Source organism: Sordaria macrospora, chromosome 2 (assembly GCF_033870435.1).
Source record: "Sordaria macrospora chromosome 2, complete sequence".
NCBI classification, from domain to species: domain Eukaryota; kingdom Fungi; phylum Ascomycota; class Sordariomycetes; order Sordariales; family Sordariaceae; genus Sordaria; species Sordaria macrospora.
In genome coordinates this window covers 235,562-259,567 of record NC_089372.1, presented here as the reverse complement: position 1 = coordinate 259,567, position 24,006 = coordinate 235,562, and the positions used below count along the sequence as shown (strand labels likewise).

At 51.6% G+C, this 24,006-nt stretch overlaps 9 protein-coding genes across 9 annotated transcripts; all 9 read right to left on the bottom strand.

The window, feature by feature from the left end:
• Positions 1 to 1,637: 1,637 nt before the first annotated feature.
• On the bottom strand, positions 1,638 to 3,398 carry SMAC4_06874 (uncharacterized protein; the record flags this gene model as incomplete). Its single annotated transcript, XM_003344517.2, has 1 exon — positions 1,638 to 3,398. The coding sequence occupies one exon, from the start codon at positions 3,396 to 3,398 to the stop codon at positions 1,638 to 1,640; it is 1,761 nt and encodes a 586-aa protein (XP_003344565.2).
• A 3,119-nt stretch (positions 3,399 to 6,517) lies between these two features.
• Positions 6,518 to 7,057, bottom strand: SMAC4_06875 (uncharacterized protein; the record flags this gene model as incomplete). The annotated part of the gene is made up of 1 exon (XM_003344518.1): positions 6,518 to 7,057. One exon carries the CDS (start codon positions 7,055 to 7,057, stop codon positions 6,518 to 6,520), a length of 540 nt encoding a protein of 179 aa, XP_003344566.1.
• Positions 7,058 to 7,766: 709 nt separating this feature from the next.
• On the bottom strand, positions 7,767 to 8,294 carry SMAC4_06876 (uncharacterized protein; the record flags this gene model as incomplete). The annotated part of the gene is made up of 1 exon (XM_003344519.1): positions 7,767 to 8,294. One exon carries the CDS (start codon positions 8,292 to 8,294, stop codon positions 7,767 to 7,769), a length of 528 nt encoding a protein of 175 aa, XP_003344567.1.
• Positions 8,295 to 9,136: 842 nt separating this feature from the next.
• Positions 9,137 to 9,682, bottom strand: SMAC4_06877 (uncharacterized protein; the record flags this gene model as incomplete). The annotated part of the gene is made up of 1 exon (XM_003344520.1): positions 9,137 to 9,682. One exon carries the CDS (start codon positions 9,680 to 9,682, stop codon positions 9,137 to 9,139), a length of 546 nt encoding a protein of 181 aa, XP_003344568.1.
• A 967-nt stretch (positions 9,683 to 10,649) lies between these two features.
• Positions 10,650 to 11,168, bottom strand: SMAC4_06878 (uncharacterized protein; the record flags this gene model as incomplete). The annotated part of the gene is made up of 1 exon (XM_003344521.1): positions 10,650 to 11,168. One exon carries the CDS (start codon positions 11,166 to 11,168, stop codon positions 10,650 to 10,652), a length of 519 nt encoding a protein of 172 aa, XP_003344569.1.
• Positions 11,169 to 11,884: 716 nt separating this feature from the next.
• SMAC4_06879 (uncharacterized protein) lies at positions 11,885 to 12,796 on the bottom strand (the record flags this gene model as incomplete). The annotated part of the gene is made up of 1 exon (XM_003344522.2): positions 11,885 to 12,796. One exon carries the CDS (start codon positions 12,794 to 12,796, stop codon positions 11,885 to 11,887), a length of 912 nt encoding a protein of 303 aa, XP_003344570.1.
• Positions 12,797 to 13,375: 579 nt separating this feature from the next.
• Positions 13,376 to 14,221, bottom strand: SMAC4_06880 (uncharacterized protein; the record flags this gene model as incomplete). The annotated part of the gene is made up of 1 exon (XM_003344523.1): positions 13,376 to 14,221. The coding sequence occupies one exon, from the start codon at positions 14,219 to 14,221 to the stop codon at positions 13,376 to 13,378; it is 846 nt and encodes a 281-aa protein (XP_003344571.1).
• Positions 14,222 to 17,720: 3,499 nt separating this feature from the next.
• SMAC4_06881 (uncharacterized protein) lies at positions 17,721 to 19,307 on the bottom strand. The gene is made up of 2 exons (XM_066090532.1): positions 18,306 to 19,307; positions 17,721 to 18,230 (listed from the first exon to the last, which is right to left on the bottom strand). The coding sequence occupies exons 1-2, from the start codon at positions 19,267 to 19,269 to the stop codon at positions 18,199 to 18,201; spliced, it is 996 nt and encodes a 331-aa protein (XP_065945965.1). The 5' UTR covers positions 19,270 to 19,307; the 3' UTR covers positions 17,721 to 18,198.
• A 1,772-nt stretch (positions 19,308 to 21,079) lies between these two features.
• Positions 21,080 to 23,326, bottom strand: SMAC4_06882 (uncharacterized protein; the record flags this gene model as incomplete). Its single annotated transcript, XM_003344525.1, has 1 exon — positions 21,080 to 23,326. One exon carries the CDS (start codon positions 23,324 to 23,326, stop codon positions 21,080 to 21,082), a length of 2,247 nt encoding a protein of 748 aa, XP_003344573.1.
• Between the last annotated feature and the right edge of the window lie 680 nt (positions 23,327 to 24,006).

The following is a 24,006-nucleotide window of genomic DNA, read 5'->3' as shown; positions in this document are numbered from 1 at the left end:
ACATGCTTGTGCTGTGCCCTTTTAATGCAGTCACATAAGGCAGCAAAGATGTTTGGCCACAACGGTGCAGAGACGGAGAGTAATACCAAAGGAAGTAGGTACAGGTTCTCAATGGAAGGAAGTCACTCAGGCATCCATTTTGTCTGATCCATGCATTACGAAACATGTCATCTATTCCAGGTTCTTCATTAGTAAGCCATCCATTTGACATACAGATGCAATGACACGCCCATCCTTTCAGGAACGAGTACAGCGATAGAATTATTATTACTAAACCGTGCAGCCACAGAGACGCCAACAATGGTACCATTCGAAAGCAAGAAATAGGCTATATTGCCCCTTCCTCCTTGCATATCCTACTCATTCCTTACCCTTTCCCTTCTATGTCATTGATATACAAAACTATACAAATTGTACATAGGGTACACTCCACGCACGCCCAAAGACCCTACAAACACGCCTACTACTGAAGGCAAAGTGGCTACAACCGAACTTACTCTTATAAATATTGTCACGGAATGCACTCTGGTGTCTCTGCCAGGACAAACTATATAAGGCTACTTGAGCGACCGAACTGCCAGCTTCGGTTACTTGTATCCTTTTGGAACATACTCTAGTGGTATAGTGGTCCGCCAGCGCTGTGACAAATGCTATAAGAAATCTTACAATATTAGCGGTCCCAGCGGATTCAGCGGACTTATTAGATTAAATAGTGATGTTAAATAATATAAGAGAACAGGACTTAACTGGCTAAAATTGCCGTATCTTATGATAGCTGCCATTATGGAGCCATGTGTGGCGGTAGAACTCTCCTTTTTTTGTTACTTTCTATTGAACTTGGCCGTTACAATCCAATAAGGGATCACTTATGTAATTAGCTACATAGACCAATAAGGAGGCGCCGCAGTACCGGCGCCGCCGGAGCGGCGCAGCGGCGCACCATAGAGGACCCTTATATAAAGAAGTCTCCCAGACCTCTTATATAGGGCTCCTCAGCAAGCAATAGCTATCAAAATCTACCAGTACCTTTCGGCTACTACTCCGTTACTCTATTGTTCTATCCCAGCGATAATACTCCTGTGCTTATAACGGTTCGTCACATTGGCTGGTCGTTTTGTATAGTTTGGTCAAAAGAGAACGCCTAAGTACCTATTAAGAAGTTGACATTCTTTTGTTCTCAACCAAAAAAATCAATAACATTTAAAAGCCGTTGGATTACTCTTTAAGGCCCTGATATTAAGGATGGGAGGAAAAGGTGAGTTTATTTATCACCGTAGTTTCTTCTTTCTTCAGTGACACCAAAGAATATACTTGTTTGGGCGTATTTATAGGGTCCTTGGTCGGGACGTGGAGGGTACCCCTTGTACATTAACTGACATGAACATCCTATTTCCTTGACTGGACCTTTCTTCCCAGCATCCAGTTACACAGACGCAACCTGCTGCTATAAACTATATCCCGTCCTCCTCCATGCGTCATACCACCAATCTGGACACTCTCAAATCTTCTCCCCTTTTTATTTCTTCTTCCTATTCATTAACCGCGCTATGTCCTTCCGATATGCCATGTCTCCACGTGAATACACCCTCATCCACGTCCCGTCAGGAAATACAGGATACCACAGACGGTTCTGCCTATCAACAAATACGCAGACTCCAATGCCCGTTTGGCAACAACCTCATCCGTCTCAGAAGATTCATGTAGTCCTCAGGCTCCTCGCTGACGAGGTTTTGCAGGTACTTGATCGTATCCTTCGGCTCTTGTGATTCTTCTCTCCTCTCTTGCCTTCGTTCCACCGGCGCCGATGTCGTCTTTGTTGCTGTTTTCTTTTCGGATGTCGCCATGCAGATCATGCTGCTCATGTCATCGTTGTTGTTGTTGCCCAGACGACGTCTCTTGTTACTACCTTCGCTGCTGCCATCATGAGACTGGGGGTCCTCTTTTTCGTCGGAATCCCTCGTCCTCTTCTTGCTTGGTGTCGCTGGCAATGAAGGGAGCAACTTTGGGCCAAAGTCCGCTAGACCTTCCGCCCAGTCGATAGAGTTTATCTCCGTCAAATCGTGAAGGCATTGCACCACGTAGTCGAACCGATCCTTGAAAGTTGCATTGTTGTGTTTCTTGTCCGTGAGCATGGCGGCAATGGCCGGTTTTGCCTTGTTCTGCCACTTTTCCTCACACCTTTGGAGGAATGTGTCGGAAGAAACTTGGTCAAAGTGCGCCTGTTCTTCTTCCGCGACTTGTTGCTCGGGAGTGCTGGGTGATGTACGAGGTGTCGAATACGGGGTGGCGTGCTCCTCGTTTTTGTACTCCTGTTCTTTGTTCACCTCCTCGTGGTCGTTCTCGGCCACTTGCTCCAGCTCGATCTCTGAATTACCGAGAGCTTCACACCAAGCAGACACGTCTTCATCGGGCGGACAGATGATGCCACGAACAGAAACATTCTGAGGGCTTCTCTGTGGCTGAGGTTCGTAGAGAGAGCTGTCGAGAGCTGTATATTCCGGGGGAGGGCTACCCGTCATGTCAAAGAAGTCGGCTTCGTCGTAAGTGCCCCTGTTGATGTTCGCAGCCTCCACTTCCTGTTCGGACTTCGTGCCCACGGGCAGGGCAAACAGAGGAGCACCGTAGATGTTCGTGGTCAGTTGATTGTTGACCTGGACAGACCAAGAGCTGCCCCATTGCGGTTGAGACCCTTGGATGGGGTAGAGAGGCATCTGTTGGAGAGACTTCAGTTGTTCGGTGAAGCTGGAGGAAGGTACCTCTAGAGCTGTATATGTCAATGGAGACGAGCTCGTCACGTCCACAGGACAGTCCCTCGAATAACCAGTATGGTACTTCTGCTCCTCCGGCATTTGTGCCGCTTCCATGGTCCAGAAATCATGAAAGTTGGAAGTAGCGTGAGTGTTTAGGTCGATGTCAGCGAGAAGACTAAAGTCGTCGTGGATTTCTTGGTTGACATCGTTTGTGAAATTCCAACCCATTGTTTGACCCTGTGCCTGAGACTCCACGTTAGCGGTTCCGCCTGAAGGAGAGGGGTAAGCGGCAGGGCAAAATGGGGGCTTTACCGGCACTGTAGAGACCATCTGCGGCTGATACCACTGCTGAAAAGCATCCTGAGTTGTCTGGTACTGGTTGGCAACATCAGGAGGAACTCCCATGTCTGCTAGGGAGGCTTGATCGTTGTTCAACCATGCTTCGTTGCCTATAGAGGATGCCCCGGGGTATTGTTGATCGTCGCAGTCAGGATTGGATGTTGAGCTGACATCGGTATGGGGGTACACTTTGGCTTGAGGTGTTTGGATGTTATATACTTGCTCGATGGCAGGGACCGTTTGGGCATCTGAATTCGCCGACAACGTATCGGTAGCCGGCAGGCTCTCGGTGGGATTGGGATACCACATGATTGTGAATCGAGGTGAGCAACAAGTAAGTTCGTAGATGTGTGGAATTTGAACTGAGGTCGATCTCCAGGAAGAAATTGGAGTTGCTTTGGATAAAAGGAAGAGAAAGGGAAATTGAAAGGGGTGGGGAGCGAGTGCTTATATACCTTTGCTCTGCATCCAGTTCATGGGATTAGAGTAAAGAATTCAATGTCCGCCACATGTCCTTTCAAGTTTTTTTTACGAGTTCCGGAATTTTTGATGAGCGTCTCGGACATGCGCCTTTTCAGAGGGGAGTCAGCTAACGCAACACGCATGCATACCTTAGTACATGCACTGCACAATTGGGAATCTTGCTGATATCGGCAGAGTTAATGCACTATCCCAATCACTCTGTTCCATGCCTTGGACCTTGGCAAAGCGACATATCATTCCCTCCTCCCCACCACATGCAGTGTTGATGTGCACATACATTATGTTTCTTTACTTCCTGGCCCTTTGAAGCGCACAATGTCCGGAAAATACCTACATGCATCGCAATCAGCCACTCAACCAGGAGAATTGGAGTTTAGAGGTAGCTGTATATTGACCGTTTCCTGCAGGTCCCTGATCCCACGTCTGCGGCTTCATGAAATGCAGATATTTCAGCATTACGCCGGGAAATTAATGGAAGTCGACGTGTCCTCGAATACGACAGACCGTGTCCAACATAAAGTCATCGTTCGCCACTGTCTTGGATTCCACGCAATTCCTGCTACCTCTGACCATAGCTGATATCGGTAGAAGTCATCTGGCTCCAAATGACCTGGTCACCACTCTTGCATCAAATCAATCAGACATCGATCCCCAACTGACCTCGGTGGATGTCCTGGATGTTGTTCAGAAGATACCTGTGCGTATAAAAATATACAACCTTATACGGGTGCTCTTCAAGACCAACATCCCAAGATGGAAATCCGGGAGCCGGCAGCGGAGATGGAGGTGCTCAAGCTCGGCTCCATTCCACACCTGCAATGTTAGAAGACTTCTCCAACTTCAATCCTTTTTGCTCACATTTCGGCTGCCGGTTCCGTCTAGGAAGGTTGCTAAAATTCTCCCTTTCAGCTCGCCACCGTTTCTTGTTTGTTAGCGTCGTCCAGTGTGAAATCCGGGTTGCCATATGTTAGTCGGTAGGTGCGGTGACTGGTGAAGCTTCTTCAGGACTGTCTCATGTACAGCCTGCCTGCTTATCTGAGGTCGAAATGCATTTTATCGCTGTTGCTCATACCGCCCTCTGGTAAAGGTACCTTAGAAAGCACTGCAATCCATATAAGCCTTCTGAGCTTATCGTACTTGTAGCCCTCGGCTCTAGTATAGGTAAGCAAGGGTCCTTAAGAGTCTATTCCACGTCCTGCCGAGTCTCATGTGCAAGCCATTCAGATTCCGGATATCCGTTGTTTGTGTGGCAACACTTCTGCTTCGAGCCGCCAGTCTTCTGCTTGCCTTCGGCGGTAGCCTGCCCGTCGCGCTTCTATTGGAGCTCCTTCTAGCGCTTCCTCTCAGCGAGAGAAGAATTGTTGGCGGTCGACAAGTGTCTCGAAACTCTTCTTAACGTTGGGTCCGCAACCCACTTCAATTTTGCCATGTTGAGTTCCATGCCCCTGGTAGCCATGTCTGGATGGACGCCTCCCGGACATTTCAATAGAGGTGTATGGCCAGTGTATTGCGAGGTAGCCAGGCTACTGTTTCCAGAAAAGGCGTTAGTACATGTTAATAGTAGGACGGTGAGTATCTATGGCAGTCGGAGTTTGCTAAGGACTGTGTAAAAGGTCACCTGTGGACCTTGCCCATGGCACGATGTCAGGCCATATGACGTCCATCCCAACTGTAACACAAGTGTGAAAAAGGGCTACCCTCCACGCACACCCAAAACCTCCCCGCGCACACCCATCAAGTACATCCCTGGAGGCCAGTCCCTAAAAAAGCGAGCCTACACGACTAAATGAATTGGTTTTCGTCGTACCCCTAATTCAAAACCTCTTTCAAAGCTGTATACACTTTTCTTTTTAATACCATCAGCCTCGTGGATCGGGAATGGTAAATGTCCAACTTGTTAGGTACTTCTCTATTTTCCTTCTAGCTCGACTACTACAAATACTAAAATAAGCGTAATTCGGGAAGAAAGTAATAGAGGCTTTTGAAGGAATTCAAACTCTATAGCCAGGTTTTTTGCAGAAGTTATTTTGGAGAAAAAGTGCGAGAGCGGCTACTGTGTTTTCCAATGCCTTCTGCTTTGGGTATGTGCGGGGAGTTTTTAGGTGTGCGCGGAGGGTAGCTCGTGAAAAAGGGCTGTCATCACAGCCTCGACGGCAATGAACTGCACCATCTTCACACTGCTTCGTTCAAGCCCAGGCATCTTCTTCTCGAGGGCTTGAATTGGCAGCAAGAGAGAAGTGTCAGTCGACCGGATAGAAGGCACCGGTTGGTGAGCGACGGCTGCGATCCGGTTCCAAGAGTCGCTGTACAAGATGGAGTAGTGGAATGAAAGAAACCTCATTAGGTTATAGAGGAGCAAGCCTGGCATTATTATAATCTGGGACTCAGTATCGTTTTGCTCTGCGACTGACAAAGGATTTTAGGGGCAACACATGATTTACATTGGCAATAGGCCTCGGTTTGCTCTCGGATTAATAGTTTTGGTGGACAATTAGGGCACTGCTCTTAATTTTGTATGCTATACTCACCGGTGCGGCACGTCTCATGCCCTACGGGAGGCGGAAGTAGACGTTAAAAATAACAACAACAACCATGGTATCTTCCAATCATTCACCGTCCTGGTGTAATGAGGTTGATTGATGATCCTGAGTCGATCATGGCCATTGCTTGTCCTTCAAATGGGTGTGTCCAAGTCATCTGGACTTCGTAAATCGAGCCCTCGTCTCGACTTACTTCGAGGATCTGTGGCGGTGCACCTACTCGCGGCCCTCTTGCGAGGAGCTGGCGCCATTTTCCTGTCTTCTGCGGCCACCACGGCGTTTCCTCTGTGATCTCGACGGAGACCCTTAGACCGTGCTGGTGCCCGAAGACGATGCTGCTGCTGCTTCCTTGTTCTTTTGAGTGCTCTGAAACTCTCTTTCTTCACGCAATGCTTGGCGGGCATGTCATTGTCGTGCTTTGTCGGCCATGTGGATTGAGCAATTGATTTTGCAGCAATCCTGGTACCGTGTGTAGAAAGATTCCATGCACTCCCTGCTGTATCCGTCCTTGAGGGGAAACTTCAAAAGTTTTCCACCTCCTTCACGAGGGCGGGCGCTACCGACGTCCCACATCTCAATAGATGTCTTGTGGTATGTTCCCTTGAGTTCGGCCTCCTCCCGATGAAGCTTTTCGACCGACCTGCTGATGTCCTGAATGTTGTTGGCCGGCAGCTCCCTCAGCAGCTTCCGGATGCTGGCTGAGAAGAACATATTCCAGTGTTTTCCCAGAGCGTCTCCACCGCCAAGCCATCCATGCTGGTTGTCCTCGACGAGCTCCTTGAACTTGACCGCAAGCTTCTTGATGGCCGTGGACATGGCGACGTTGTTGTCGTCGTAGGCAGGGTAAGTGCAGTTCTCCTGGAGGGACTCGACAAATTTGGCGATGGCTAGGATTTGCCCCGTCTGCAGGTCCGCACCCTGGTGGCTGTGAAATTTCTGCTCCATCTTGCTTGAAGAGTCGTGCCGGTGGCCGGAAGGCAGAAGTGTGGTGATCGAGTGTTTGGTGCGTAAGGGACAACCCAAGATGAAGGAAAACAACAATCTCAAAGTGGTTTTATACCACTTCTGATCAAGAAAAGGTGCACTACTTACCATTTACTTGCGTGGTTCACGCCAAGATTACCGCCAGTCAAAGTGTGGATAGATAGAACCTTTCGTCCCAGGTTTGTTGTTCCTGACAAGGCGACACACGGGTTGGAGACTCGAGTTCACTTTCACTGCTAAGCAGTCAATTGTCATTGTCCGGTTGCACAGAGTTCACTTCACAGACCCCACGTGCTGATTTTTTTTCATGGCTCGTTTCCTGATGTTCGTGGTATTTCTCAAGTGAAGGCTGACTAGGGCATGAACGGTTAGCTACCGGATGCTAAGAACATGCCATGGGCTTTCCGTCCGTTCATTAGACTCCGCCATTGTCTACTATCCCTAATTCAGCTGGCCATACGGCTAAACAAGCTCGACATCCACCATAGGTAGTGTAAGAAACTTTTGCTTCGTGCGGCCCGTCACAGCAACGGCTCACATGTTTGCAGATAGACCTTACCACGGCATTCGCTTCTCATAACGTTAGTCCCCAAATTTTCCGCAAAGCCAATCGAAGAAGACCTCACCAAGCGACTGACCATAGCACCAAGCGGTCTACAGTGACTGAGGCCTAAGACTGGGCCTTGCTGCCACCACCAACGCCAACGCCAACACCAGCAGTAGCAGTAGCAGTAGCACCACCCTTCTTCTGGACAGCAATAGTAACCATCACAGGGCCAGTACCCCTCAGACCAAGCTGATGGACCACCGAGACAGGAGGTTCCTCATCAACATGCATGAGAAACCCCGTTGTGGCCAAGAACCTGTAGATAACCGGGTCACCGACGTTGAACTGGCGGTTGGCATCAACATCAACATTGACTACCTCCACCTCCTCCGAGTCATTGTCGTGCGGAATGCCAGCAAGCTCTTCGATCCTCTCGTTCAAGCGAAGCTCCTTTGTCACGTCCTTGAGAGCGTGAAGCACGCGTTTAAAAGTGCGGACACCGTCAACACCCTCCTCGCGGCGCGGACACTTCTCCATGTGGGCGGCGAGAGCCTTGAAGAAGGTGGAGATTTCCTGCGCCCAGGAGACGGGGTCGTCGTACTTTTTCTGGAGATAGCGGATGAACCGGTCGTCGAATTCCTTGTCTGACATCTTGCCTGGGTCGTCGATTGGTACTGATGGATGGGTGAGGTGAAGAGAGCGTACTGAGATGGGATGTCCAAGTCGCTGGTTGTTCTGGAGCGTGATGACGGGGAGTCTTATATGGGGAAGATGGTCTGGTGAGGAACAATCACAGCAACTGCAGACGCACTCTGGATACTCAACAAAAGAAGCATATCCACATGGAAGTTTCCCGACACTCCGGCTTGTTCAAGCTCTGCGAATGGACAGTTGTGTCGCGTCCGTCAACCAAACACAAACAATGCGGAATCACGCGACTTTTGGGCCATCAAATTGCGAACTCTGTGTCTTTATGCCTACCCTTTGGTTGGACGGCGGCACCAACGCGCCTGTCAATACCAGAACGACGTCCAACAAGCTCTGAGCTTCTCGAAATCGGTACGGCGGTGACGCTGTTTGTTGGAAAAGCGTTGCTGGAATCCGCTGGCATAGGATCCCTTCAACCCATTCATCTCCGCACTTGTGTGTTGCAACCCGTTCCCGTCTTCCAAACAAGAGCTAAGTACGCGAGGGCCCACCCTGGCTGACCAGTACCAGCAGGAACGATGAAGAATAATGTCCATATCCCCAGGTCATCGGTCCAATTCTCCGATGCAAGAGGGGATGTGCGCAGTCGCGTATCTGAATAAATGAGAAAGAGAAATTAGCAAAGGCCCTGCATTTTGTCAACTTAGAGAACATGGTGACAATGAGGAAGGCAAAAGTTGCGTGAGTCATTTGACAGGTGGCCAGTAGCAATAGACAGTGGACACTCACCAATTGTTGTTTCCCAAGTTGAAGTATCGTCAACCCCACCACCTAGGCAGCTACCTCTAGGCAGCTCCTTCCGTCTTCGCCTCTTTGTTACCCTTGTTATTGGCCGTGATGTGGCTGGTAGGGGCAGGAGCGTTGATGGCTTTCTTTCGGATGTTGACAGTCACGATGGCGGAGGCGCAATCGCTGAGGTTGAAAGTCGAGGTTCTAGCGGCGTCGGAAATGCGGACTGTGAGAGAGCCCTCTGTTTCAACTTGTGTAGCGAAACCACCCCTCGAAATGGTTGTAGCCGCGTCTCCGTGCTCGGCACGCTTGTTTGGGCCCTGGCAAGAGGTACACTGAGCTCCAGTGGCAGCAGTGACCTTGCCCTCGTCATGGTTCTCGCCAGCTCTTTTTTCGTTGCCGTTCTGACGCGTAGTAGGAATAGGAGCTTGCGGAGTCTTGTCGTGGCCAGCTGGACCAGTAGGCAGGTCTGGTAGAATCTGGATGTTTACCCTGCGGGCACGAGCATCGGCTGCAATTTCCTCGTGGTTGGGAGTTGCAAGTGCTTTGCCTAATTCGGCGGTGGTTGACGGGACGTCCCTCACAAGCTTCTTGAGGCCCATAACGAAGTATCTATGCCATCCCTGCGAATATTCTGCACCGAGCGGCGGCAGTGCGTGATGTTTAACCGCCAGGTTCTTGAGAGCATCCGAAAGCTCGCGCTACCAATCTGTGAAATCAGAAGCATCATCAGAGAGGTGAGGCAAGTCTTCTGCCGCTTGTTCCTTGTCCACGTCCTCCTTCGCCATTTTTCCGGCGCGGATCTTTGAGTGAGTTGAAGTTGAGATGGAGCTAATTGAAATAGTAACGGAGGAGAAAGAAAGCCGCGTAGGACCACCGCGCTTTTGAAGACGGTGATAGTGCGTGGAGGACGAGTCCTTTTACTGGAAAATAAGAAACAGGAAGAGTTTTGCCGATGGACAGAAGTAAGGAGAGAAATAAATTCTAGGAAAGGAAGAGAGATGGGCGTTCTTATGGGCAACCACCTGCTGAAGCTTGCTCGAAGGCGCTTGCTGCAAGTTCCGACGATTGACGCTGGCATCTTGTGATCTGATCAATTTGATCCCAAATTACAGCTGAAAGGTTGAGTACCGACTTGATCCAGGCTCCACAAGCAGTTTCCAACGACAAACGACGGCAAAAGGGAACACAGGATGGAATCACGAAAGGTACACATATAGACTGCGCTAAGAGAGATAGGATGTTTGATGACGCGTGGTAACAAGTGACGCGGGAAGATACCTGCTATGATGATATCGTGAATGTCATTACCAGTTCCTAGGTGGATTAGCTGCCGAATTCGTTGCTCCCTTGTGGGAAGCACCTATTCCACGATACATCACTGCTTCCTAACCAGGTCAACATCTGTCGCCAAGACCGTGCTCAATTCTAAGGGGCAGGCCTTCAAGGTACCTGGTAAGTACGCCTAGATGGATGAGTGGTAAGCAACGGCCACGAAACGCTTGAAGGCTGAAGGGATCAGTTGCCAAACGATGCTGATGTGGAAACAGGCTGATTGAAGCCTACCCTTTAGTTGGCAACGTCCTTGTCCTTGGTGTTGACTTCGACAGTCACCTCGAAGTTGAACGTGGTCGCGCCGTCACCCTCGACCTTGATGCGCTTGCTAGGACGGCCCTCGGCATCATCAGTGGTGGTCTTGTCGGCGGCGGCCAGGAGGCACTCGGCGACTTTCTTGGCGACCGCGTCAACAATCTCCTTGGTGGAGGGGGACTGGTTTTTGGGAACAGGCTGCATCTCGATTCCGCGATGAGCAGCCTCAAGGGAGCAGTTCCACTCCACGAGCTTCTGGACAGCTTCAACGCGCTCCTCGGGAGTCTTAGGCAAGTCCGCCAAGAACTTCTGGAAGCTCAGCCCATAGTACTTGTGCCAGTTGTCGTTGTGGTCGCCGTTAGCGCCAAGCTGCCTGTACTTGGGCGAGCGCTCGAGGGCGTTAAACTCGAGCATCCACTTCCAGTGACCGGTAGCCAGTACCCCCACTGGCCGCCTTCCGTTTTCCAGTCCATTCCATAGCCCATCTTTCACCAGCATCCCACTTCAACACGTGCCGACGGGTTCGTTTCAGAATGGTGTGTTGTGTGAACGGTACCTGCACTCAGTCTAGCTGCTTCCACTTGTTTCCTTGATCCATTTCACACCCGTCATCAAGTGCTCATATTCACGCCGCATCAAGTACCAGACGGCGTCCTTCCAAGCATCGCTTCACATGAGTCGAGAGTCCAAATTCGACGTCAATCAATTGAAAAGGATGAAAACAGCGCCTTTTGTTTGGCTGTTCACAGGGAATGCCTGTCAAGTTACCTCTAAGGTATCGTTTTCCTGGAGTCGCCAATCCCACCAAAGCGGCTTTCTAGAGCTTCCGTCTCGTCTAGCGCCAGTACCGGTTAAGCGAGTTACTCTTCCACCCTTGACGTGGCCGCTTGGTAGGTATACCTTACGCATTCACCCATTATCCCCCGCTGTCATTTTCATCCTTGGCTCGCAGGCCCGCGTCAACAAGCACAGAGTGCCGAGGCTTTGAAGGTGTGTCTTAAGAGGCATAGATGGTTAGCAAGGCCTACACAATGGTCAAAGTTAACGGTGGAAGATTCAGGGGGTGTCTGGAGGAGACGAATCGTTTCCCCAGCTGGCTCGAGGCAAGTGCTTGTGTTGAACCCTTGCTGTCACGTTCCTTGAAGGTGCCAATGTTGGACGGAGACACTCACCAGTTGCTGCTTGCTAACTTCGAGGATGGCGTAGCCTCCAACCTAGGCCTCTTCCTCCGACATCACCTCGATCTTCCTCTTCTTCCTAGGGTTCTCAGCAGGACCGACAACAGCGCTGTTAATACCAGCGACAGCACCGGCAACAGCGTTGTCACCATCAGGGACAGCAGCAATAGGCGCGACAGGAGCGGCAGGAGGCATGGCGCCAGCCGGAACAAGCTGAAGAGTGGCCGGGCCGTGGATGAGCCACTCGATGTTGTGGCTGGCGTTGGTGATGCGGACCGTCGTGACTCCCTCTGGTCCTCCCTCTACATCGCAGCCCACAATTTCGTGCGACAGGGGCCGCATGTTGGCGGCCTCCAACTCGACGAATTTAGGCTTAGCGAACATCTCAAAACCATAACCCAGCACCTGGGCAGGGCTCTGGCCATCAGCATGGTTCATGTACCTGTGGAAAACCTCCGAGTGGAACACCACCTTTCCACGCTTGAGCTCAGCCGTGATCTCCACCTCCTCGCGGGTGAGCTGATCGACGGCGGACTCAAGGGCATCGCGGTCGTCAATGGTGGGATAGCTGCGGATGAACTTCTTGAGACCCTTGACGAAGAACTGGTGCCAGAGCCCGCTCATGTCAGTCTCGGAGTCGGAGTCGGAGTCGGCGTCAGCTCCAGCTCCTGGCGCAACTCGGGGATTGCCTTCAATGGCACGAACGCGATAGTCGACTGCGAGGTCTTGCATGACTTGGGAGATCTGGTGGCGCCATTCCTGGGACCACTGACGGTCACGAAGGTAGGCGACAAAGGCCTCTGTGGCCAATGTGCGGGGATCAGGTACCTCCATGTGGTTCATGTTTGGTCTGTTTATGTTTGGCAGGTTCATGTTTGGTCCATTCATGTTTAGTCCGTACATGTTCGGTAGGTTCATGTTTGGCTGGTTCATGTTGAGTGGGTTCATGTTTGGTTCGTACCTGTTTGGTCCGTTTATGTTTGGTTGGTTGATGTTTGGCTGGTGGGTTTAACGCCGCGGTGTTGTCAAGACAAGGACGGTGTATTGTCTAGATTTGTTTGGACTTCGGAGGGGTGATGGAGGAGGAAAAAGGGGAAGAAGCGAGGCTTTAAATACTGGAAGCGACTGTTGGTAAATGGAAAGGGGTTCGGTGAATGGGCTGGGAAGAAAGGCACGCGACCCGGAACCTCAAAAGGTCTTGCTGACCTTGAGCAGAACGATTCACTAACATTTGACCGCGTCCAAACCTTACAGCATTTCTGAACCGGTCGATGCTAACTGCTCGTTTATATTTAGGCTACCTACGTATAGGTCTTGCAAAGCGAGCATGCCACGGTCAGCAACAATATCTTCTTAGTGCGGTGGAAGTCCCCAAATACTCACCACATTATCGCGTCCTCCGGTCACGTCATCCTTCCACCCAGCGCCTCATTTCACTCGGGCTCTCTTCTTCTTCTTCCTCCATATCCTCGTCCAGACCTTGCAGCTGCGGTAACAGCAATACTTCCAAGAGAAGTACGAGCAATTTCAATCGTGGCAGTATCGCCTTGGAGCGTAACCGGCGCAGCACCGTCGAAAAACACATTCCACGTCGGTACTACTGACGTGGACTGTTGTCGGTCCGAGGCTTTCGCCGTCGTCGTAGGTGACGTGGACGGTGGTTCTCCGCTTGATACCTCTACGCCTGGCGGGCCGGTTCCTGAGCTTGTGTGATACCGGAGCGGGGCTAGCGGTTCTAGACGCGTTGTCGTTGGGGTGAGAGCTCTCGTGGTCGCTGTGGTCATCGTCGTGGTCGTGGTCGTGGTCGTGGTCGTGGTCGTGGTCGTGGTCGTGGTCGTGGTCGTGGTCGTGGTCGTGGTCGTCGTGGTCGTCGTCGACAGGAGATCGAGATCGTTTGCGGTTGGCATTCATGGCGGCATGTGCATGTGCATGCTCTTGACCTTCGTAGTCTTTCCGGATATCGGAAATATTATTTGCCGGAAGGTTGCCCAGCATCCTCTTGGGACTCCTGACGAAGCCTCCATCAGTGGGATCCACGCCCGACTGTACGTCGTGTCCGTCGAAGACATCCTCGAACTCCAGCAGTGGACCGGGATCGGGTGAGCCTTCGCGAGGCTCCGAGCGGAATGACTGCCAAGTTCGGTAGTCTTCTTGACCCTGACCCTGACCCTGGCCCTGACCCATACTAGGCAGTGGTGGCAGCGGTGGAGCGCTGAGAGACGGCATCATAATCGGTCGGGCGTCGCCGCGTCCTGTAGAGATTATGGAGAAAAGGGGACCGCGGAGCAGCCCCGATTTGAGCTCAAGCCATTCCTGTGCTTGTCTGCCATCTGGATCATTGCTGAAGCCAGGGAAAAAGGGAAGGTGGTCCATTGTAAGGTTTGGTTTGGCTGGTTGCAAACCAGGAATGTGGGAGTTTTGGCAGTTGCGAGACGAGTAAAGGGACTGGACTCTGTAGGTTGATGTGGAGGGGTAAGAGATGGGTCGAGCTCAGTGGTTTCCAAGTTGGGTCTTTAAGCAAGAGGAGAAGAAAGATTTCAGGAGAGAAGGAAGAGGACACGGGGTTCCTTTTTAAAGGGTTACAAATCAGTTTTCAAGCCACGCTCAGTGCAAGCCTTCATTCTGCATCATTCGATGAGGCGACACAATTGTAGCACCCCGCCACCTTCGAGTACCGAGGATCACGAGGATTCGTTGCAGTGGGCAGTGTTTGATGCACATGCAGCTACATACTTGTACACCTCTACACGTGCAGATGCCCACTAACTCGCCAGTGAGTTGATTTCTGCAAGGTTGACTGTCTTCGATTCGGACGCTTTCGGCAGTTTGTTTACATCAATTAATGACTAAGTGAAGCTCTTTCTAACATAGGTACCGTAGGAACTCGAGTAATCCGTCGAACCTCCCCCTTTTTGATTGGCGGGCTGAGAACAGATCTGTGCAAGTAGTTAACATAATCACGCCGGTCCTTTGTTGTTGTTGTTGTTGTTGTTGTTGTTGTTATTTTTAACGTCTACTTCCGCCTCCCGTAGGGCATGGGACGTGCTGCACCGGTGAGTCTAGCATACAAAATTAAGAGCAATGCCCTAACTGTCCACCAAACCCATTTATCCGAGGGCAAACCGAGGCCTATTGCCAGTGTAAATCATGTAATCACGCCGGTCCTGTGTATGCAAATGTGTGCAAGTTAATGTCAAGGGCAATCGCCCTCAATTTTCACCATCTGGAAAGAGATTTATGCTGGCATACCTACCTATGCGGACACTAGCTGCCGGATTTCTACCTTCTGGCCGTTCGGCGGATTACTCGGTTCCTACGGTACTTCCACGCTCGCTCCGGACCTCTGTGTCCAGCGCCTCAAAAAAGTCCGTCTACAAACAGGCCATATAGCGCGTGTTGTGACGAACCGTTACAAGCACAGGAGTATTATCGCTGGGATAGAACAATAGAGTAACAGAGTAGTAGCCGAAAGGTGCTGATGTATTGTGAAAGCTATTGTTTGCTGAAGAGCCTTATAAAGGAAGGCCGGGAGGCCTTCTTTTATACTGCTCTTTCCTGGACCCGGGGACCCGAAGCCTTCGGTCCTTCGGGTCCAACCTGATTGGTCTATCTATCTAGCTAGCTTACATAACTTTGGTTGGATTGTAACATGTGTGCCATCATCCAGGCAAGGAAAACGAAGCCGGCGTTGAATTGGTACGACTATCTCCTGAAGAACCTCTCCCCATCTGCGCTCCTCCGTTGCGAGAAGTAGTCTCACAATGATTCTGAAGGACATCACCGCCGAAAGTGTTAATATATATACACCACGTGGACGGTTAGCAGGGAAATGGAGGAAACATTAATAGCAATACTTACGGTCGGTAGTTTCACAATTCAAGCCACTAAAGCTGGTGCTAGCAGCTGGTTACCGTAGAGACTCGCTAAATACCTAGGCAAATATCCACGGCGGGAACACTAAGGTAGGTTATTCAGGCAGAATATGCACAGATATCTGAAGCTCGAGTCCGGGTCCCTGTACTGAATGTATGTGTGTTCAGGTGGAGGGCAATGTCCAGTCTCTGGTCGGGGATCTATCAACTGGGCCTTTCCTAGGTAACATGGCATACAGAGCGCATCAGGCATACTGCTTCCTGTGCTTACTGTTGGGCTCAAATTCCCAAAGGGGGAAGGGGGTTTGCTTATTTGGCGAGTTTCTACGGTATGCGGCTGCCGGTACTCCATCCTAACTACGGGCTGCGGCACGCTTGTTGTGCGGTTGCACGTGAGTACCGTATAATTCCGTGATGTACGTTTCCAAGGTTTATTCTAAGGCCCAATATGCGTTGAGGGTTTGGGTTTTGGCGGAGATTCCTTCGACCGGCAATTATAGTATGTTACATCTAAGTCGGACTGACCGTGTACCTACTAAAGGGCGTTTGCCTTATGGTAGCTCAGGGCGTCCAGGAGGTTTGAGTCTGGCGCTTTTGGTCTTCTTGTTGTGCGGGATTGACTTGGGAAGTTGAGGAGTGTCTGCGCCGGATTGAAGGGAGAGCAGTTCTGAAGGTGTGTCTGGTCGAAATTTGTCAGATCAGTGGCAGTTGGAAGGGATGGAAACTTTCCAGGTTGGCATCATGTACCTGTCTGTAACTTCTACGCACGCCTGACTGGGGAGGAGTTTGGCCTTTGTGTTCCCCTCATCATCATCGTCGGGGTGTTGAACGAGATGGTTATCTCTTATCTTATTTTCTTGATCCTTGTATGGATTTATGCATGTATTTATATTGAAGGCCTCCTCCCTTCCTTCGTCCTCCCTCTCTCCTTATTCAATCAACAAAATTCACTACCACTCCTAATCTCGTGATGCCTTCGTCTTCGTTCACTCTGTTCACTTCGGCACGGGGTTCTCGGCAAGAAGCTCCAATCTGTAGCACAGCCATGCGCTCAGCTTTGGCAGCAATGTGGTCCGCCTCGGTTGGAGCAGGAGTTTCCTCGTGGGCCTGCTTCGTGTCTTGCTCATCCTCCACGATCTTCTTGTTCGCCGCATAGTCTTTTTCCAAGTCGACTCGATGACTTGGTGACGTGCCTTCCTTCCTCGACAAGTTCCCTGGGTTGGGCAAATTGTTGACGCTTGCCGTGGTGGTGAGTTCATGTTTGAGCTAATGATTGTACGGATGTGTTAGTGTCAGTGATACACCACAAGATGACGTTGAGAGGCTTACCCGTCTTGCATGCGGGGATAGACTCGGACTCGGTCAGACGCTCGCGGAAGAGACGCTTGATTTTATCGTTCATGGAGCCGACATAGGTCTGGTAAACCAGCATACACTTGCTCGCCGAACACGGCGCCAAGGTAGTGCACATGCAAAGCGAGCGAAGGATCTCAAGCGTCTGCTCATTTTTTGATCTGTTGGTGTCCTGTTTCTGTGTCGCGCCTTGCGCCACGTTGGTCGTAAAGTAGCTTCGGTGGACAGGGCTGCATGAGAAAATGCGTTGGTATAGGAGAAAGCGGAAGAAGGTGTCAAAGCCGTAGCAGGCATGCTGCGAGTTGGACGGATGGACTGGTTGACTGTTCTGCAAGCTGGATTGTGTTTTGGGATTGGTTGCGGGTTGGAGGTGGGCGAGGCTGGGGTGATTGGAACTTGTAGCGCGGGGCAGAATAAGACGCACCGGAGGCCTCATCGCACTTTACAGTATTGCCTGACACAGACGCCCATAGATGGCCGTTGGGTTCCGGGATTCTCTTGTTGTCATAGTTGTGGCTTTACATCTCCGGCATCGACGGTTTCAGTCTCGCACCAGCGTCTGATCAACGCACTTGCTGTTTGGTCTCGGTCCAGGTCAGGGAAAGGACACCCAAAGGACCACCACGGCTAGCATTAATCTGAAAGAAAGTGGGCATGCAACGGGTCGGTCTTTCCAGATTCCGAAAGACACATGATGCAGGTACAACGCATGACGCCTGCTGGTGCAGCTTTCTCAGGCAACATTTGGGCGGACTTGCCATTGACATGTTGCCCATCACTTCAAAGCTCGTTTATGTCCATTGATTTGATGAGGGGTTCGTGGCTTGAATTCTCTTCTATGGAAGCCTGCTTGGTGCTAGAGGTATCTATCCCGTTTATGTCGCTTGCCCTGCACAATGCTGACTGCCCTTCGCCTTTTCTGCCTGTCATGCATTCCTTCAGCTTTTGCTTCAAGACTACCAGACCTTACGAGCCACAACGCTTGGGTGCCGTAATTCAGCTGTCCCTTCTCTGCGAGTTTTCCTCCAAGCATGCTCGGGCATTGAACCATCACGACCCAGCAAAGGACAGAGCAGCCATCGCCTGCTCCGAGAAGATGGTATAGCCTCACCCTGTGAATGGATATCAAGCCACATGACTGTCGCTACGTGTGTTTTCTGATGATCAAAAGTTAGCCGAAGCCGGAAGTACCTAGAGGTACGTTACGAGGAAGATTCAAGAGAGACACTCACCCGATGACGATATCGAGGACTCGTAGTCGTCGCGGCAGCCCATGCCCTCCCAACCCGTACGCTGCCGTGCGTTTTCAACGTCCGGAGCAGCGTTAGAAGCACGATCAGCAAACGCAACAACGCCAGGAGAAGGACGAGCACTAGCAGGGACAACATAAGCAGGAACCGGTGGAGGAGCGGGAGCCGGAGCCTGAGTGACGGCAGCACCAGGAGACGGGATGGTACCAGGAAAAACGATAACACCGCCCGGAGTAGCGATAGCACCACCGGGACCAGCGACATTGCCAGGAGCAGCAATAGCACCGGGAGCGCCTGAAACATCGAGAATACCGGGAGCAGTGACAGTGTCGGGTCCACCGGGAGCCCGAGCAGAGAGACCACCAGGACCTTGAGCCACAGCAGCAGTAGGAGCCCTAGGAGCAACGGCACTGGGACCGGCCGTAGCACCAGGAGCACGAGGTGCATGAACAGCGACACCACCAAGGGGAGGGCCAGAACCAGCGACAGCAACAGAACGACCCATACCACCGGGGGCACCGGGAGCAGCGCCAGCATCAGGAGCCGGAGCAGGAATTGGACGAGGAGCTTGAGCAGCGGCGCCAGCTGCAGCAGCCCGAGGATCAAGGCCAAAATCAGCAACAGTAGGGACGCCTGAGTAACCCATGTTGAAATGGACCTTGGCTGGGCCGTTCGCCTTGAACTCAAAGGTGGGGGGAGTTCCTTCGACGATGCGGACTGTGTAATCGCTTTGTGTGTCGACGCTTAAGATAGGTCCAGGAAGGAGGACCCCGTCGTTGCTGGTCTGGGTCATGACGCGCTTGTTGGGGTGCAAAGTATCATGACTGTTGCCGCCAGGGTCCATGGCATCGGCAGGGCGCTTCTTGTTGTTCGGACTAGCGGCGTTGCCCGTGTTGTTGACGTTGCGAGTGTTGTTGACGTTGCCAGCGTTGTTGCCTTGGACCATGGCGTTGCTACTTGTTACGATCCAATCGTTGAGCCTCATGTAAGCTAGATAGATTGACCAATCAGATAGGACCCGGGGTCCCGAGTTTACGGGACCACGGGACGGGGTTGAAGACCAGTATATAAGAAGGCCTCCTGGCCTTCGTTATACCTGGTTCTTCAGCAAGCAATAGCTATCACAACCTACCAGTACCTTTTGGCTACTACTCCGTTACTCTATTGTTCTATCCCAGCGATAATACTCCTGTGCTTGTAACGGTTCGTCACACTACTAACTACGGCAGTGCTGTTGACGTTAGCCGTACTGGTGATGTTGACGGCGGGAGTGGCCTTGGGAGCAGCTTTGATGATGGCCGGTCCGAGTTGATGGTGAGTCAGGTACACTTTTCCAACGTCCGAGTATTCCCAATGGATCCGTCCCTAACTAATGTACCTCTATATTTGACTTATTATAAATGACACTGATGCTTCCCAGCACCTTGAACCTTATGCCTGTTCTGCTTCTTTTCTTTAATTTCTTTCCCCTCATTTCTGGCAGGCACTTGACGCTGCCTGACTGGAGCGAGGGATACCCAGCGGCACATAGTGATCCACTAGGACGAGGGCTTGCTGGCTAAGAAGAATCAAAACCGGGAAAGAGACGCGACCGATGCATACCGCTACCTAGGACGGCTATACTATATAAGGTAGAGGTACATAAGCTTAGCGCAAGAGGCTTGAGATGGAAAGTTTCCGAGCACTTGTTGCTATATTGCGTGCAATTAATGACAGAGAGTGAGGTACTTACCTTATAGATCGATGGAAAGCTGCATTCTGTTACATCTCCAGTCCCTGTCGTTCCTTCTTCACAAAAGGTAGCTAGCTTGCATGTTACGACCTTTATGTACTAAGCTCCTATTCAGTTTGTCACCGCTTCCACATCATCTGTTTGACTGGAAGGTGTAGTATGTCTTTAGCTACATACACCAGCATGCTTTGTACTGCATCCCAACTTCTAGTGGGCGCGACTACCTCTACATTTTGCAACTTCTGGCTCCTTTTACCGCTCTGGTCACTTCTCCCGTGAGAAAGCGTTAGCTTCTCACTCCTCTTAGTCTACTTCCCTTTAATCCTCAACTAAATGTAGCCGGGTGGCTTGATTCACGATCCTTTACCCTCTCCAAAAGTCCGTGTGGAACAATCAAGGTACCTTACCTTTAGGTAGCATCCCACTGCTAAAGATTCCTTGAGCTAGAAATGAATGTCAGTAAACACCCCAACAGGGTTTGTGTGGAAAAAGAAAACTCACAAAGTGACCTATAGGATGTCCCTCTAAATATACATAGAACGGATCCAGCTCACTTCTCCACATTAGCGTTGTGTCCCTGTTAAGCCTCCAGCTCAGCCAGGCAAATGCTCATACAAGTGTGCAAGCGGGCGTGGCGATGCACGGTACATGGCCATTTGATTGATGGAGGAAAGAGAAATTTAGAACCGTTTATTCGGCGCACCACACAGCACAAATACAAGAAAAGCAGCGCGATTGGATACTAAAATCTCTTTTCTACAAGATCCTAGCCATGGAGAAAGCAAAGACACTGCCACTAAAACGATATCGATGAGTGTCCGACACCCCTTTTTGAGCCCTCTATCCATTATTATCCTCCTCTAGCAAGGTTTCCTCGGAAAAATAGTAACCAGCAATTTCACGATCTGAGTTATGAGTACTAATGCCGTTAATTTCCATTGATTCCGTCAAATTCGAAAGGCCCAATGTCGGATTGCCTATGGTTACCTGCATGAGTAGTATAGTCCACTGCTTGCGTGTCCATCTAGGCTCCATTGTGTCCATCACGTTTATCAGCTGGAGCATCACCAGCAGCTCCAGGACCGCCACCAGTCTCAAGACGCGTGGCAGCAGCAGCAGCCTCAACCAGGGCCGAGAAGGGATCCCAATTGTGTCCCTCATCCGCAGCCACGGAGGGAGTGTCGATGCGAGTGGGGGGAGCACCAGAAGTTCCAGAGGCATCACTATCGACCTGAGCCTGAGCCACAAGGGGAGTTACGGCAGTATCACCGGCAGCAACACCATGGGTTCCAGAGGTATGGGCCTGGGCCTGAACAACAGGAGTTCCGGTATCACCAGCGGCAGCACTGGCACTGGCAGCTCCAGGGGTACCTGTACCATTGTTGACCTGGGCCTCAGGCGCAAAGCGGCGAGTGCTGCCAGCAGCGATATTTCTTCCGGATGAATTACCACCCGAGGCAAGGGGAAGAAGCAGAGTCTGAGCTATATGCTGAGCATATTCAACATTCTCCTCCACAGGGGCAGGGGCAAGCAGCTCCTCGACACGAGTATCACCGAGGTCATAGATCATGGCCCCTGCCAGTCTAACTCTGCTCCTCTGTCGTTGCGCCGCCTGCACTAGGTCCGCATGGGCCCAGGCGCCAGTGCCACGAAGGATTTCGGCAGTTCCGGAAGGAGTGTCGCGGGCGACAGCGGCTCGAAAGGTCGAGGTATGGGCAGAGGCGTGGTGGGTTTGGGTCTGGTTCTGGAGGGCAGACGGGGTGCCAGTGCCACGGACGGTGTCAGCTTGTGGTCCCCAGAGAGTAACGTGGGCGGCAGCATCGGGGGTCTCCTCGGGAGTCTCGGAGTGGATGACCTGGTCCAGGGACTGAAAGGGAGAGCGACTGCGACGGGCGGCAGCATCAACTCCAGGAGTGGCAGTTCTAGAGGAAGCAGAAGTTCCAGACGAAGTGTGATTGACGACAGCGCTTCCAGAGGTTGAGGTAGTGGTTCCACAGGTACAAGTATGGACCACGGCTTGGGATGTAGAGGGGGTGTCGCCGACGGTAGACATGGAAGTATCGCCGGCGGTGTCACGTCCAGTAGGGGTGTCGCGGTCGGCAGAACCAGGAGTTCCGGAGGGGTGTTCATCGGCGGCACCGTTTCCAAAGGTCGCAGTTCCAGAGGTACTTGGGGCCTCAGCATTGGATGTAGAAGGAGTGCCATGAACGGTGTAAGTGTCATCACCTCTGGGATCAGTTCCAGACGGAGTGTCACGGACGGTTGAAGTGCTGTCGCTAGAACTTCTAGAAGAACTGTCGACAACCTCTTCCACAGTCTGTTCAGTAGCTGCAGTAGTAGTCGTAGTCTCATGGACTCGGGGCTCAGACGAAAGGGGAGTGCCACGTGCGGCCCTAGCAGCAGCGAGAGCAGCAAGAACAGCTTCGATAGCAGCATCCGTACTGGTAGAACTTACAGAGGAAGTGTCGACAAACTCTTCCACGGTTTCAGTCGTAGTAGTCGTAGTCTCGTTGACTTGATCCTCAGACACAGAGGGAGTGCCTTGAGCGGCGGCAGCAGCCATAGCAGCGGCAACAGCAGCACTGATCCCAGTTCCGGAGGTAGTAGAGGTAGTCACAGAGGGCCGGTAAGTAACCGTAGCTGGACCGCCCAACCGGAACTGGATGGTGCCGTCTGGCATGACCTGGGCGTTGCACTCGCCTTGGGTGTTGATTATGATGCCACTCTCGGTGCAGGTGGTGGTGGTAGAGAGAAGGCGACGGGTGGTGTTGGTGGAGGTCTCGGGGGTAGAGGTATCAACGGGGTTGCTGGCACCATCGTTGGCATCATCATTGCCATCATCACCGCCATCAGTGGGTGCGGCGGAGGGATCGGTGCCAGTGGTAGAGGCATCGACGGGCTTGTTGGCTGCCTCTGTCAAGTTCTTGCTGACTGCCCGCGTCGAAGTCTTGTTGCCATCGTCGTCCTTGGGGGGCGCAACAATTTCAACAGGCGCCTTCATGCGCGCAATCTCCTTCAGCAACTCTTCGGTACTACAGTCCTTGTGAGGCATCTCCCTCGAGACCTTCTGAAGAGCCGCGACGAAGTAGTTACGCCAAGCGATGCTGTGCTCGCTGCTATCCCACACCCGAGCAACGCGCTTGTGGTACGCCTCAGCAAGGTGTTGGAGGACTTGCTTGACGCTTCTCTTGTTTTTGATTTGGGTGTCGAGAAGAAAGGTGGCCCATCTTTTGGCGCCCTTCCTCACGTTCTCATTCGCGCTCTGGGTCATTGTGATTGCCGGTGACGGAGGTAATGAGATTCTGGGTGAGTTGGTAGAGCTCGGTGAAGAGAATAAGGTGTTGCGGAGATCCTAGAAGAGGCGCGGCCACTGGTTTTTGGTGGTAGAAGATCAACGGCGAAGAAAGTGTGGTGATGTTGGGAGTATGAGAAGCCCAAGACGGAAGAGAGCCAGCACAGCAGTCTTATATACCTCCACTGGACATGACTGCCGGGGAAGTAGTTCCTTCACGAAGATCGAAGAGGAGTAAAGAGAAGGCCTTGGACCTCGAGGACAGAGAACGCAAGAAAGAAGTTGCCTGATGATGTATCCAGGAGAAAGACGAGGCTACAAACGAGCGCGGGGCAAAGCCAGCTGAGGGCGGTGGTGCTGGGAAGTGGACCCAGGCCGGTTGGCATAGGTGACAGGCGGACGGCCGGGCACAATACCTTGCGTCTTGAAACGAGGTCAAGTATCTTTCAGTCGCAAAACACCGCCTTCTTTCCGTGTCTTTCCCCTTCTTCCTCCTCCTCAAATATTGAGCAGTCAGTTAATCGCCGTTCACCGAAGCTCTTGTCAACAACAACAACAACAACAACAACAACAACAACAATAACTCCTTTTTCACGCCTTCTGCGTTACCCAGACAACGGCCTCATATTTCACCTTCGACGCAAACCTTTCCATCACTT

What these genes read in the sequence shown, in the direction of transcription:
- SMAC4_06881 (XM_066090532.1), bottom strand. Translation starts at nt 19,269, where the DNA reads ATGGTCCAAGGCAACAACGCTGGCAACGTCAACAACACTCGCAACGTC. An exon ending in GTCCTCGATATCGTCATCGG is followed by an intron (nt 18,231 to 18,305) that starts GTGAGTGTCTCT and finishes TTTGATCATCAG; the next exon opens with AAAACACACGTAGCGACAGT.